Source organism: Passer domesticus, chromosome 24, assembly GCF_036417665.1.
Source record: "Passer domesticus isolate bPasDom1 chromosome 24, bPasDom1.hap1, whole genome shotgun sequence".
Lineage (NCBI taxonomy): Eukaryota > Metazoa > Chordata > Aves > Passeriformes > Passeridae > Passer > Passer domesticus.
The window spans coordinates 1,608,874-1,622,500 of NC_087497.1; the positions used below are offsets into that span (position 1 = coordinate 1,608,874).

The 13,627-nt window shown below is 60.5% G+C and overlaps 1 protein-coding gene across 1 annotated transcript in view; it reads right to left on the reverse strand.

Moving 5' to 3' along the window:
* Window positions 1-7,913, reverse strand: part of NKAIN1 (sodium/potassium transporting ATPase interacting 1) — a 32,646-nt gene extending 24,733 nt beyond the window's left edge. The window contains exon 1 of the mRNA XM_064398349.1: window positions 7,459-7,913. Coding sequence (XP_064254419.1) covers window positions 7,459-7,512 — 54 coding nt within the window. The 5' untranslated portion in view covers window positions 7,513-7,913. The remainder of the gene's footprint in view (window positions 1-7,458) is intronic.
* Window positions 7,914-13,627: the final 5,714 nt, after the last annotated feature.

Consider the following 13,627-nt stretch of genomic DNA (forward strand, 5'->3'; position numbering starts at 1 on the left):
GACAGGGACAGGGACATGCCGGGGCGTCCCAGGAGGAGGAGGGGTGGGGACACAGCCTGGAGCACCGGGATGGGGCTGGGAAGGTTCCCAGCCTCGGCACTGCTCACCCAGGCCGGCAGAGATGGATTCAGAACCACCTGCACCCCCAGCAGGCCGTTAAAGCAGGCAGGACCTGGGGGTTTGTGGGGTTTGTGGGGTTTGATCCCTGCCCCTTTCCAAAGGCGGGGACACCCCCAGGCCATGGCTGCAGCACCCCGAGGGCTCCTGGCCCAGGGGGGGAGGCACTGCCAGCAGGATCCTGTCCCTGCCCTGATGTGCACCGGGAGTCAGAGCCCTTCCCAGCCCTGGGATCGGGCACGGGGCTGCGAGGATGTCCTGGTACCCGCCCCCAGCATCCCCCAATGCCCAGCCCGGCCCTGGGCAGCTTTGTGGGGCAGGGCTGGGAGCTCGGAGCCAGGTCTGTGTCCCAGAGGGGGATGTGGATGTTCCCTTGGGAACTGAATTCCTCTTCAGTGAGTTTTGGACTGGTTGAGCCCCAAACCCTCTTCCAGGGCTTCCCTGGGGCTTCTCTCTGGAGGAACTGAGCAGAGAGGAGCCAAGAGCACCTCTGCAGAAGGAAAAAGTGGTGGGAGCTGGTGCCTCAGGTTTAAATTTTATCTTTTTCAGATTCTGCTTTAGTGTGTGGGTCTGGGCTTCACATTATGGGATGGTGAGCTCTCTGCACAAAGCAGGGAGACAAAACAATTCCTGCTCTAGCTGGGCACCAAGGACAAATGATCCAAATCTCAGCCCAAGAGCACAAACAACGTGGGCTGGAGAGAGAAAAACAAGCAGGATGGGACTGCAGGGGCTGGGGCTGGAATGGGACAATGAACTGCAATGTGCACATGGAGCAGAGCTGATCCCAGGGAGAGACCCCGGGAGCGCTCGTGCATTTTGGGACCATTTTGGTTCATCCTGGGTGCAGCCCTGGCTGGGCTCTTGTGCCACCCAAGGTGGATCCATGGAGGAGATCCTTTTAATAAATCCCTGCTTTATTCTTTAACTCCATCCAGTCTCTGTTCTGGGGCAGCCTTCCCAAGGCATCAGAGCCATCAGAGCCTCGGGCAGCGAGAGCATTTCATGAATAAAAAACACCATGAGGAGTTCATGAGGTGCTCCTGGATCCTCCAGCAGTGAATTCCCAAACAAACACAACCTCTCAGCTGGAATAACAACCCGGGGTGCTCAGCACCCCCAAATGCTGCCACTGTGTGGGGATGTCCCTGTGGCCCTTCCAAACACGGCCCAAGCCTGGGGCAAGCGCTGGCCAAAGGCAGCAGGGAAAGGCCAACACACCCAGAGTTCATTTCTGCCCATGGTTAATCACCTTCAGGGCTGAAAAAAACCCTTTTCTCCCCAAAATCCACTTGCTTTGCCTCATTTCTCCTGCATTAACGGCTGTTGGGACTGGGAACCTCTTCCACCTCTGCATCTTGGCTGGATATTAGGAAAAAGTTTTTCACAGAAAGAGTGATAAAGTTCTGGAATGTTCTGCCCGGGAGGTGGTGCAGTCCCCATCCCTGGGTGTGTTTAACAAAGCCTGGATGTGGTACTGGGTGCCAGGGTTGAGTTGAGGTGTTGGGGCTGGGTTGGACTCGATGAGCTTGAACGTCTCTTCCAACCCAGTGATTCTGGGAATTCTGGGAATTCTGGGAATCTTCAAGGGGGGATGGTTTTAAACTAAATGAGGATAGATTCAGGTGGGATCTTGGGAATTGGGAATTGTTGCCTGGCAGGGTGGGGAGGGGCTGGGCTGGAATTGCCAGAGCAGCTGTGGCTGCCCCTGGATCCCTGGCAGTGCCCAAGGCCAGGCTGGACATTGGGGCTGGGAGCAGCTGGGACAGTGGGAGGTGTCCCTGCCATGGCAGGGGTGGCACTGGGTACCCCAGTGCCCTTTTCCATCCAGACCATTCAGGTTCTGTGATCTTCCCTCAGAGCAGGCACAGACCCTGAGCCTCTCCAGAGGCTGTTTGGCCACATCTCCCATCCTGGGGTGCCTCTTCCCAGCCCCCTCCCGACGGTTTGGCAATGGATTTTGGGATGGGACACGCCCCTGCCCCATGGGCTGCCCAGGATGCACCGCCAGGGGCACTCTCCCGTGCCAGGCTCTGCTCACCACCATCCCCTCATCCCACACCTTTTCTCCAATGCTGATTTCATTCCTTCTCTTCTTTCTGCCTAGTCCTGAAATGAGCACCATTGATTTTTCATAGCGCTAATTTTTTTCCTAACAGAAACCACCTGGGATTAAATCAAATTCCTTATCAGCATCCAGACCATTGCTGGGGCAGCTCAGCCCCTTCCAGCAGCCACAGCTGGGAGCTCAAGAAGAAACAAGAGCCAGGTTTGGCTGGGCAAGACACATTTCCCAGCTCTCCATGAGCCCGTCTGCTTTAGGCTTTTCTGCTCACATCAACCTCTCCTTCCCGGGCTCTGACAGTTCCACTGTCGGGCCAGGCTGGTTTCAGCCTCATCCTCTTTATTTTCTCTACAACCCAGCCCTCTGAGACATTTATTTTCCAGCCCCCCTCGCTCCCAGCTCTGTTAAAAACCACCATGAATGATTTAGGGAGTTCTTCAGGCGGCCTCGTTAATCCTCTTGGGTGCACATTAGCTGGTCCTGCAAATTTAGACGTACGGCACTTTAATCGCGGTTTTAATTGCGAGCTGTGAGGCTCTGCCTTCCCAAACACACGTCAATAAACCTTTCCAGCGCAGCCTGGAATGTGAGGTGCCGGAGGATGCTCACCCACACGGAGGTCTGGGCTGGCTGATGGCCACCCACAGCCTCGGTCCCCGCGGGGCTCCCGGAGCGCTCACCCGGCCAGGGGACGCGCTGGGTGGGGTTTGTCAGGCTTTTAAAACGCATTTCCCACCTTGGGGCCGGCTCTGGATCCCTGGAAGATCCTCGTGGCTCGGTGCTGGCCCCCGTGACCCCGCAGAGCCGCGGGTATCAGCGCCCCCATCACCCCCGCCCCACCGAGAGGGGATGTGGGGAACGAGGGGCTCCCCTCGCCATCCCCGCGCTCCCGCCAGCCCCCCATTTCCATGGCAACCATGCAAATGGGAAAGCTTTCCATAATCATTAGGGAGCGGAGCGGAGCAGTACAAACAGTGGCGGCAGTAGATTACAAGCCCATTATGAACAGTCGCACCTTCTGAGCGCTGGTAATTACACCTAATTGTGCATTTAATTGTGTAATTGAAAACCTCCATGCCGAGTTCAGGCCGGGCTCCTTTCCCCCCTCCCGGGCGGGGGGTGCGGCCGGGGCAGCCCCAGCCCCGCGGTGCCGGGGCCATCCCCGCGCCGAGCGCCCCGAGCCCGCCGAGGACAAAAGATGCCGGCGGCTGCGGGAGGAGGGTGGTTCCCACCGGCGGTGACCGAACCAGGGAAATCAGAGCAGGAAGGAGGCACGGGAGGGGCGCGGAGCCCCCGGCGGGCAGAGGGACCCGCTGTCGCACAGGGATGACACCCAGCGCTGGGGATGAAGGATCATCCTCTCCCTTCACGCATCCCTCGTTAAGCCGAACTCCTGATCCTTCTCCAGCCTTGGAGCCGGGGGTCACATCCCAGCGGCTCCCGGTGCCTGCCGAGCCCCGCGGCTCGGGGAGAAGGTGGGATGGACCCGCGGCCCCTCTCCTGCGCCCCAGCCCCGCAGGGACCGGGGATGCCAGCGCCGCTCTGCCGTGGCACTGCATGGCATGGCATGTCACCGCATGTCACCGCGTGTCACCGCACGGCCCCGCACCGCACCCCTGGCAGGCTCCGGCAGGCGGGAGGTGCCAACCCAGCTCTGCTTTTCCAGCCAATTAAAGGAGAAGGAGAGAAACAAAGGAGGAAACGAGAGCCCGGTTGAAAGCGGCTGCCGGCTCTGCCAGGCGGAGGTGGGGCACGGAGCGTCCCTGTCCCCATCCAGCACGGAGGGGGCAGTGGCATCGCCAGTCCGGGATGGAGAAGGAGCCAGCTCGAGGAAATCCATCCTGCACCAGCGCCTGAGCGCGGCCGGGGGCACAGAGCAGGGTGGCCAAGGGACATGTGACAGCAGCTGGACAGATCCGGCCCGACAGCTGCCAGCAGTGCATGTCCCAGTGTCCCAGTATCCCAATGCCCCGATATCCCAATATCCTGATGTCCCAATATCCCAATATCTTGCTATTCCAGTATCCTGATATCCCAATGTCCCAACATCCTGATGTCCCGATATCCCAATATCTTGCTATTCTAGTATCCTGATATCCCAATGTCCCGATATCCCAATATCCCAATGTTCCAATATGCTGATGTCCCGATATCCTGATACCCTGCTATCCCAATATCCCAATATCCCGCTATCCTGATGTCCCAATGTTCCAATATCCTGATATCCCAATGTCCCAATGTCCCGATATCCTGCTATCCCCATGTCCCAATATCCTGATATCCCGATGTCCCAATGTCCCGCTATCCTGCTATCCCAATGTCCCGATGTCCCGTATCCTGTCACCAGGGCTGTTCCAGCCCCGGCAGCAGCACAGCTGTCCCCGCACCTCCAGGCTGCAGAGGGACAAACGCTGTGGCTCCCCCATGCCCGAGCAGGGCAGTGCCAGCTCAGTGCCCCATCCAGCCCCTCAGCATTCCCATTTCCCGTAAGAGAGGGTGAATCCCACAACAGGGGGGTACAGAGGGGTTGGTGTCTCCCAGCTAGTGGGAGAACCAGCAAAACCCCAGAGTTTTGGTTTCATCCCACCTCATTATCATGAATATCTGCTGGTGGCCCCTCCCGAGGCGGGCACTGCCAGGGTGGGGATTTGGCAAGAGGATTTTTTCAGGGAAAAGCCATAAATGGAGGCAAAATCTGGCACGTGCTGCGTGTCCCCAGGACTGGGGTCAGCCAGCACTCGCAGCACGGCCTCGCCAGGGTGAAGGAGCTTGGGGATGTCTGAATGCTCCAAAGCAGCTCCTGTGGTGTCACGGCCCAAAAAGCAGCTTCCCAAACTGGTTCAGGTGTGGGCTGGAGCGGGCAGGGCCCCTCTGCATCAGGGACCTTGTGCCCAGTGGTGCCAGCTGCACCTGGGGGCATCCAGAGCATCCCTGGGACCAGAGAGAGCAGGTCATGAACACTGGGAAACCAGCTGGGGTGTGAAAGGTGCCCACGAGGGGACAGTGGCACACAGGGAGCCATGGGAAGGTGCCCAGGAGGGGACAGTGGCACACAGGGAGCCATGGGAAGGTGCCCAGGAGGGGACAGTGGCACACTGGGAGCCATGGAAGGTGCCCAGGAGGGGACAGTGGCACACTGGGAGCCATGGGAAGGTGCCCAGGAGAGGACAGTGGCACACTGGGAGCCATGGGAAGGTGCCTGGGCTGGGTGGGGAGGACCAGCCAGAAATGGTGGCATCACCTCAGGATGTCACCACGCTGCTGTTCAAGGGACACCAGGGCCCAGGCTGGCCTGGGGGGCTCAGCTGAGCTGTGCCCTCCCTGGGCAGCCCCACACACAGCAGTGTGACCCGGCCCCTGTGACTGGGCACTCTGGGGGCACAGCTGTCCCCAGCCACAGAGCAGAGGGCCCAGGACAGGTGCCAGCAGCAGCTGGGGGGGCACATGAGCCTGCCATGCCATCCCATGTCAGGGGTGGAACAGAGGAGGGGAGCAGGGATGGGGTCAGGGATCATCCCCGCGCCCCGAGGCTCCATCTCAAACCTCAGCTCTGCCTGGTCCAGGTGTCGTGTCACCTCAGGGTGGCCTTGGTCACCCCAGGGGACGCCTGGGTGGCACTGCCACCTCCAGTCTCCTGGGGCTGGCTCAGCACAGGACTGTGAGTGGGTACCCAGACCCTTCACCCCGGGGTGAGGAGCTGAGGGTTGGGGGCATCTCCCCATGGTAGGGTGGAAGCTGCTGCCTCCAAAACCAGGAAGGAGCTTTGGAGAGCATCCCAAAGGATGAGCTGGTTCAGGGTGAGCCTGGAGTGGGAAGGGAAAGGATTGGAGCCTTTGGGGCTGCCAACAGCACCAGGACACACAGGGGGAAGGTGGAAGGGACAGCCTGACCCCAGCTAGCAGCACAAAGTTCCTCCAGGTGTGAGCACGAGCTGCCCTCCCAGCCCAGCAGCTCACACCTATCCACCCTTCCCCTGAAATCAACAGATTAAAACCTCTCGGATTTGGGAGATCTTGGGGAATAATCACCACCAAACCTGCCTGGGAGCTGAGTGGTGAAAAGGAATATGACCAAAAGCCAGGAAACTCCTGCACACCTGGAAAAGCCCCGCTGGATTTATCCTGGATCAGGTGAGTGAAACGCCGAGCGAGACTTCGCAGCCTAAAGCCAGGGGACAGCTGGGGACACGGAGGCCATTCCTGCTGGGAATGGGGGACTCCAGCCTGGGGATGACCCCACTGGGCTGCCCAGGGCTGAGCACCGGCTTCAAAGCTTCCCCATCCCCCCCGAACACCTCGTGTACCCCCCATCCACAAGCGGGGACTCCTCCCCACCCGCTGCTTCTGGAGGATGAAGAATGAGCAAGAGCCGGGAAGAAAGTGCCTGTCAGCAGGATGCCACCATCATCTCCAGAGGGCTCCGGAGCCCGTTTCCATCGCCGCGTTCATCCATCCATCACCCCCCGTCCCCGGGGACACCACGAGCTGACCCCACAGATTTCAGCAGTCCCTCCCTGCTCTCCTCGCCGAGACGAGCCCGGCACGGCCGCGGGGGCAAGTTGGAGGCTGCTGATTCTCCATTAACGCACCACCCTGCCGGGATAATTAATCGCAACCTCGCCGCCGCTGGTTTGAGCAGAAACCCCCCGGATCCCCCCCGCGCTGCCTTCGCCGGCTCCTCGGGCAGAGCCTGATGAAGATTGATTCGCGGGCGGCGGCAAGCGCGGCACCGAATTCTCACGAAACCCTACAAATGAAACCCTACAATCCCGTGAAAATCAACCCTCTCCTTTCTCCTTGCCGCCACAGCCCGTGCCCCCCACCGCGGGCAGGTGGGTCCCGCTCAGGAGCAGCAGAGTTTCCAAAGTGCTGCCAGCGGCTCCAAGTTTCCTTCTCGCCCCGGCTCAGGGGACCAGCACCCCGAGACGCATCCGTGGAGTCACCAGAATAGGAAACCGCGGGCGGGAGTGAACTCGGAGGGAAGAGATTGCAGTTGGGAACAAAGCTCACACCTGCTGGAGACGCAACCTCGGGCACTGACAGTGCAAGGAAGGGATCCCCATCCACCTCCCCGGCCAGCGCTGGCTTGAGGCAGGAGATGAGGGTGGCACTGCCTGTCTTTTAGATCAGCATTTTTTCTTTGCTCTGGGTTTTTTTTGGATGATGGTGAGGCATCCTCGAGCTGGTCCCAACACAAGGTCACCGCCGAGGCGGCGTGGGGAGCGGTGACAGGCAGCATCTCGCACAAAGCACCCCCGGCATGCCGATGAGCCTTACCAGCTGCAGGCAGCAGAATCCCACCAGCGTGCATCGCCCGTTGCATCTCCCCATGGCTCCCCAGCCGGATCCTCGGGGCTCCCTCACCGTGGCCTCGCTCCGCCGCCGCTCTCCAGCTCCTCACCAGCCGCCCCTTGGCCACCCGGGGAGCGTCACAGGGGGCTCCAGCACCATGTCCCGCTCTCCAGCCTCCGGCCAGCCCCGCCGGCTCAGCACAGCGGCGGGCTGGGCTCGGCGTGGGGCATCGCCCCCTTCTCTCTCCGCCCCCCGCCCCGCTACAGCCCGCTCGGGCGGCGCGGGGGCCGCGGGGCCGCGCAGCCCTGGCCGCCCATGCCCGGCCCGGCCCGGCGCGGAGCCGTCCGCTCCGCTATTGTCTCCCGCACAGCCGCGCTCCGCGCCCCGGGCGGGCGGGAGGGGGGCGCGGGCGGGGCCGGGCTGCGCGGCCGGAACAAGGCGGGACGCGGCAGCCGGCGGGGCGCGGTGGGCGGCGCGGCCGGGCGGGGCGGGGGGCGGGCGGGCACGCCGCGCCGCGCCGAGCCCTTGGCGGCCTTCGGGGTTGCGGGCAGCGCGGCCCCTCCGCCGCAGCGCGGCTCCCGCCTGGCCTTATCCTTATCCTTAATCATCAGCGTTTGTCTTTTAAATCGCAGATTTTTGTTATTATTCTTTTTTCGCCTCCGGAGCCAGGTGCGGCGGGGTGAGACCCTGGGGAAGGGCTGCGAGAGGCTCCCTCCTTATCCCCCCCGTATCCCCCCCGCATCCCCCGGCCGTGCGGCCCTTGGGCGGCGCCTGGACCCGCAGCACAGGGACCCCGCCACCTCCCCTGGGGTGGCCATGCCAGCGCAGCAGCTGGGCTTGCGGGGATGACAGATGGCCGAGCCCGGCGGGAGCGCCCCACATCCCCCCGCAGAGCCCCGCTCCGCAGAGCCCCGCTCGGCACACGCGGCTGCGGCCAGGAGCGAGGGCCGGCCGGGGTAGAGTGCCTGGGCAGGGAGGTGGGTGCAGACAGGACTGACACGGCCCCGCACCGCTACCCACCCGCTCGCCTTTGTTCTGTTTTCACAGCACACCTTCAGGGACATCGCAGAGCGCGAGTAATCACCGGGATGCTGCTTTCCCAGCGCTTTAGAAACCTCTGGCTCAAATGCCGCCTGGCAGAAGCACTTGGAAACAGTTTGCTGCTTTTAATTTCCATGATTTCTTAATCCTCAGCGCCGATGTTCAGAAGGAAGCATCTCCTAAACCCGCCCCACACAGCCTTAGGTGTCAGAGCATCCACACGGCATCCGAGGGATGAAGCTGAATTTGTGTGTGTGGTCCAAGCCCATCCGAGCTTGCCAGGGCTCATCCCTGTGCGCTGCTGGGACCAGCCTGCAGCACCTCCCACACCTGGAGCTTCTCCTTCATCCTCCACGATGGGGATTTCTCTTCCCCCCGGGGCTGTTCCGTGCTCCCGGGAGCCTTTGGGGAGGCTGAAGGACGGGGCTTTGCAGGAAACGCTTGGCTTTTGTGCATTCAGTGCAAAGATGCAGCAGGTTCCTCGAGGGATGCTCTGAACCGGGCTCCTGGGAGCAGGAGCAGACTCAGACGTGGTTTAGTGGTTTATTCCACCCTGGCCCGGCTGAGTGACCTCCACCAGCCCTGAGTATTCCCACACCTCCCTGCAGACTGCCCAGGATCCCAGCTGTGGAGCTGGGACACCCCCACTGTGGGCTGGGCCATCCCTCCCAGCTCTCCTGGCTCCAGGATCCCCAGGTTTTCACCTGGGAGAGGTTTTCATCCCATCACCTTCATCCCGTTCTGTCCCAGGCTTGGGAGGGTTATCCTGGTACAGCCACAACTCCAGGATTCAGCTTTTGGGCTCCTCTGGCATTAAACACAGCCGAAATTTGGAGCAGAGGGGTTGGGATCATCTCACAGGTCAGAAATGATAAGGACCAAAGCACCCCACAGCATCTCCTTGGCCATGGCCACGCAAATCTGCCCAGCTCAGCCCTCCTGCAGCCCCCAAAAACACCAGGGAAAGGCAAAATGCTCCGATGGAAAATCATAAATTCCCATCCAATGGCGTTGAGATCCTGCCTGGCTCCCAAGCAGGTGGAGTTTTGCAAAGAATCAATTTTAGATTAAAAAAAGGTCAATAAACCCTGTCATGGAGCTTCCCTGGAAGGAGGGGAGACAACTTCATCCGGGAGAGGGTGGGAAATGAGCCCAGGGCTTTGTGCTTTGCTCTGCTCAGAACCTGCCACTCCACACCCCCATCCCGGGGTTTGTGTGCAAGAAAAAACCCCAATGGCCAAAATTACAGAGAAAATACCAGGAGGAAATCCAAAAAGGGGCTGTGTAATTAATTGTGGGGATGGGAAATGGGAGGGAGCCATCAGGCTCCGTGCTTTGATCCCCAGCTGTGCTCCCACCAAGCCCTGTTGTGCCTCAGTTTCCCCAACACCCCTGGAGGGGTCAGAACCTCATCCCAAATCTCCTGTGGGATGGAGAAGGGAGAGGAATGCCCCCATCAAGGCTGAGACTCCATTTCTCTGCCACCTGACATGCCATGGTGGGGTGACAGGGATGTCCCCTGTCCCCCGTCCCCCATGGCCACCTGGCTGTGGCAGGGGCTGGATCTGACCCAGCTGAGCTCTGCCTCCCCAGGGCAGGAGCAGCCAGATGGGATCTCTTCCCCAGGTACACAAAATCCTCTCTTTCCACTAAACCCGAGTGTCTGAAGTCAAAAACCATCTGTATCTTTATGCCAGAGAGAGCTCTCCCTGCCAGGGGTATAAACAGAGCACACAGAAATCAGGTTTTTTCACTAGACTGATATTTTTACACCAAAGCCAGTTTTTTATCTGTTTGGGCAGGACTGGAGCAGCCTGGGCACAGGGACATCTCAATCCCAGGGATTCTCCAGCTTTGGGTCCAGGGATGGCCCAGCCCTGGGGTAAAGGACACCCCAGCTTGGGGTCAGGAGTGCTCCAGCCCCGGGGCGAGGGATGGTCCATCCCCAGGGTCAGAAATGCCCCAGGCCTGGGGTCAGGGGTGCTCCAGCCCTGGATCCAGGGATGTCCCGGACACGGGATCAGGAATTCTCCATCCCTGGGGTCATAGAGGCCATGGCTGTGGGGTCAAGGACACTCCATCCCTGGGGACAGGGACACTCCAGCCATGGATGCCAGGGATGTCCCAGGTTTGGGATCAAGGATGTCCAAGTCCTGGGGTCACATTGCTCCAGCCCTGACTCCTGGGATGTTCCAGGTCAGGCCAGGAATGTTCCATCCCTGGAGTAATAAATGCCTCAGTCCTGGGGTCAGGGATGCTCCAGACCCGGATCCAGGGATGTCCCAGACACGGGATCAGAAATTCTCCATCCCTGGGGTCAGAGAGGCCCTGGGGTAAGGGATGCTCCATCCCTGGGGTCGTAGAGGCCGTGGTTGTGGGGTCAAGGATGCTCCAGCCCTGGGGTCAGGGACATCCTGGCCCTGGTCAAGGATATTCCATCCCTGGGCTCACGGCTGCTCCAGGCCTGACTCCAGGGATGTCCCAGGCCCAGGATCAGGGCTGCCCCAACCCTGGGCTCAGGTCCAGCCCAGCCCCAGGGCTTGGAGCACCCAGGGATAGTGGCAGGGGTGAAGTGGGATAAACTTTACATCCCTACAACCAAACCCCTCTGGGATTCCGTGAGTCTGTGACTTCCCCAGCCACCTCCAGAAGAAACACACATTTATTTAACCAACCTTTCCCCAGTTTGAAGATAATTAGCCCCCAGCTGCCAGTCACCATCAGCTCTGTGGATCCCAGGTAATGGATCGGGCTCAGGCGGCTGTTGGAGAATTGATGGATGAGTTAAAGTGAGCTCCCACCATTCCTTCTCTGTTGTCATCTTATCTCTGTGCTGGGGAGAAGGGCAGCACATCACAGGCTCCATCATCATCACTTCGCCTTTGTAGCTCGCAAAATCCATAATTAACAAAAAATTTCTATTCACTTGCTCATGTAATTTAATTAGCTTTCCATTAAATGCAGACTAAACAGCATCTATTCCCCACCAGAGCAAATAATTGTTTTCCATTCTCTCAGAAATCATCGTTGGAACTCTCTGAATTCATTAGGGAGCAGCAGTGGGAAAAGGTGGGGAAAGGAAGGGAAAAGCTGCAGGAAGGACAGGCAGGGACTGAGAGGGGGCGGGGCCAGGATGTCCCGGGATGTCCCAGGAGGTCCCCACTGACCCCCGAGCGGGGTGCTGGATCCATCCCCGTGCACCCCTGGAGCTCTGGGTGCTGCCTCCATCTCCCCCGGGATCTCTTGGGGGTGCTGGCATTGCCAAAGAGTCAAGGACCGGGATGGGGACGGGGACAGGGATGGGGACACGGCCCAGGGCCACCTCAGGGTCACTCCCAGCCCCCCAGTCCCCACTGAGGCTGGGGATCAGTCCCCCCGGCAGCCCAGCTCCGTGGAACTGTTTATCCGGATCCCAGGAAAGATTTAATTTCCAGTGGAAATCTCTCAAGCAAATACCTCCCTCCGAGGAATAAACCTGTTTAAGGAAACAATTTTCTCTGCGCTCAGATGAAGCTTGAATGCTTTGCTGCTGCCATGGCCCAGGGCTGGCTTGGATCCGCTGTGGGATGGGAGCCAGGAGAGCCTGGGCTGCCCTGGAACCAGTGGGAACAGGGGGACTGGCCCCAAATCCCCCTGGATGCTGTTGAGAAGCAGTGGAAATGGGGGAAACTGGCCCCAAATGCCTCTGGGTGCAGCTGGGAAGCAGCAGGAATGAGGGGGACTGGCCCCAAATCCCTCTGGATTCTCTGCTGCCCAGCACAGGGCATTGTCCTGTCCCCAAGGGGTGGTGGTGGCTATGCTGGCCCTGGCACCTCTGGGGTGGTTGGTGCCAACCCTCCAAAGTGGGTTCCAGCCCTCCATGGTGGGTTCCAGTCCTCCAGGGTGGGTTCCAGCTTCCCCCAGACCAATTTCCCTCCCTCCCAGGGGCTGGGACATGGACACATGGTCCAAGGGGTGGGCACTGTCCAGCCCTGACTGCAATGAGCTGTGAAACCTTGAGCTGCCCCACCTGTGTGTCCCTCCCCACTGCCCACCAGGAACAAAGGCTTATTTCCTTATTATAAATGATTATTTAATTCCTTGGCACTGGAGAATGTCACAGTGACCTGGGCTGGATGCTCACTGCTGGGGGCAGTGTGCCAGGGGCAGCTGGGCATGGGCAGGGAGTGCCCACGGAGCTGCCCAGCCCTGGCTCTGTCCATCCAGGCCGGGCTCTGTCCATCCAGGCCGGGCTCTGTCCATCCCGGCTGGGCTCTGTCCATCCAGGTCTGCTCTGTCCATCCAGGTCTGCTCTGTCCATCCAGGCCGGGCTCTGTCCATCCCGGCTGGGCTCTGTCCATCCAGCCCTGGCTCTGTCCATCCAGGCCGGGCTCTGTCCATCCAGCCCTGGCTCTGTCCATCCAGGTCAGGCTCTGTCCATCCAGGCCGGGCTCTGTCCATCCAGGTCAGGCTCTGTCCATCCAGGCCGGGCTCTGTCCATCCAGCCCTGGCTCTGTCCATCCAGCCCTGGCTCTGTCCATCCAGGTCAGGCTCTGTCCATCCAGCCCTGGCTCTGTCCATCCAGGTCGGGCTCTGTCCATCCAGGTCTGCTCTGTCCATCCAGGCCGGGCTCTGTCCATCCAGGTCGGGCTCTGTCCATCCAGCCCTGGCTCTGTCCATCCAGGCCGGGCTCTGTCCATCCAGGCCGGGCTCAGTCCATCCCGGCCGGGCTCTGTCCATCCAGGTCGGGCTCTGTCCATCCAGCCCTGGCTCTGTCCATCCAGGCCGGGCTCTGTCCATCCAGGTCGGGCTCTGTCCATCCAGCCCTGGCTCTGTCCATCCAGGCCGGGCTCTGTCCATCCAGGCCAGGCTCAGTCCATCCCGGCCGGGCTCTGTCCATCCAGGCCGGGCTCTGTCCATCCAGGCCGGGCTCTGTCCATCCAGGTCTAGCTCTCCCCCTCTGCTCCCTGGCCCCAGGGATTTATTTCCCCATAATCCGGATCATTTCCCGATCTGGGTCACGGCTCTGTGTCCCTCGTGCCCAGGCCATGGGGGGTGCCAGGCACAGGGGGTGACACCAGGGTGACAGCCGGGTACCCCAGGGTGGGGTGTGGATCCCACTGCCCGGCAGCAG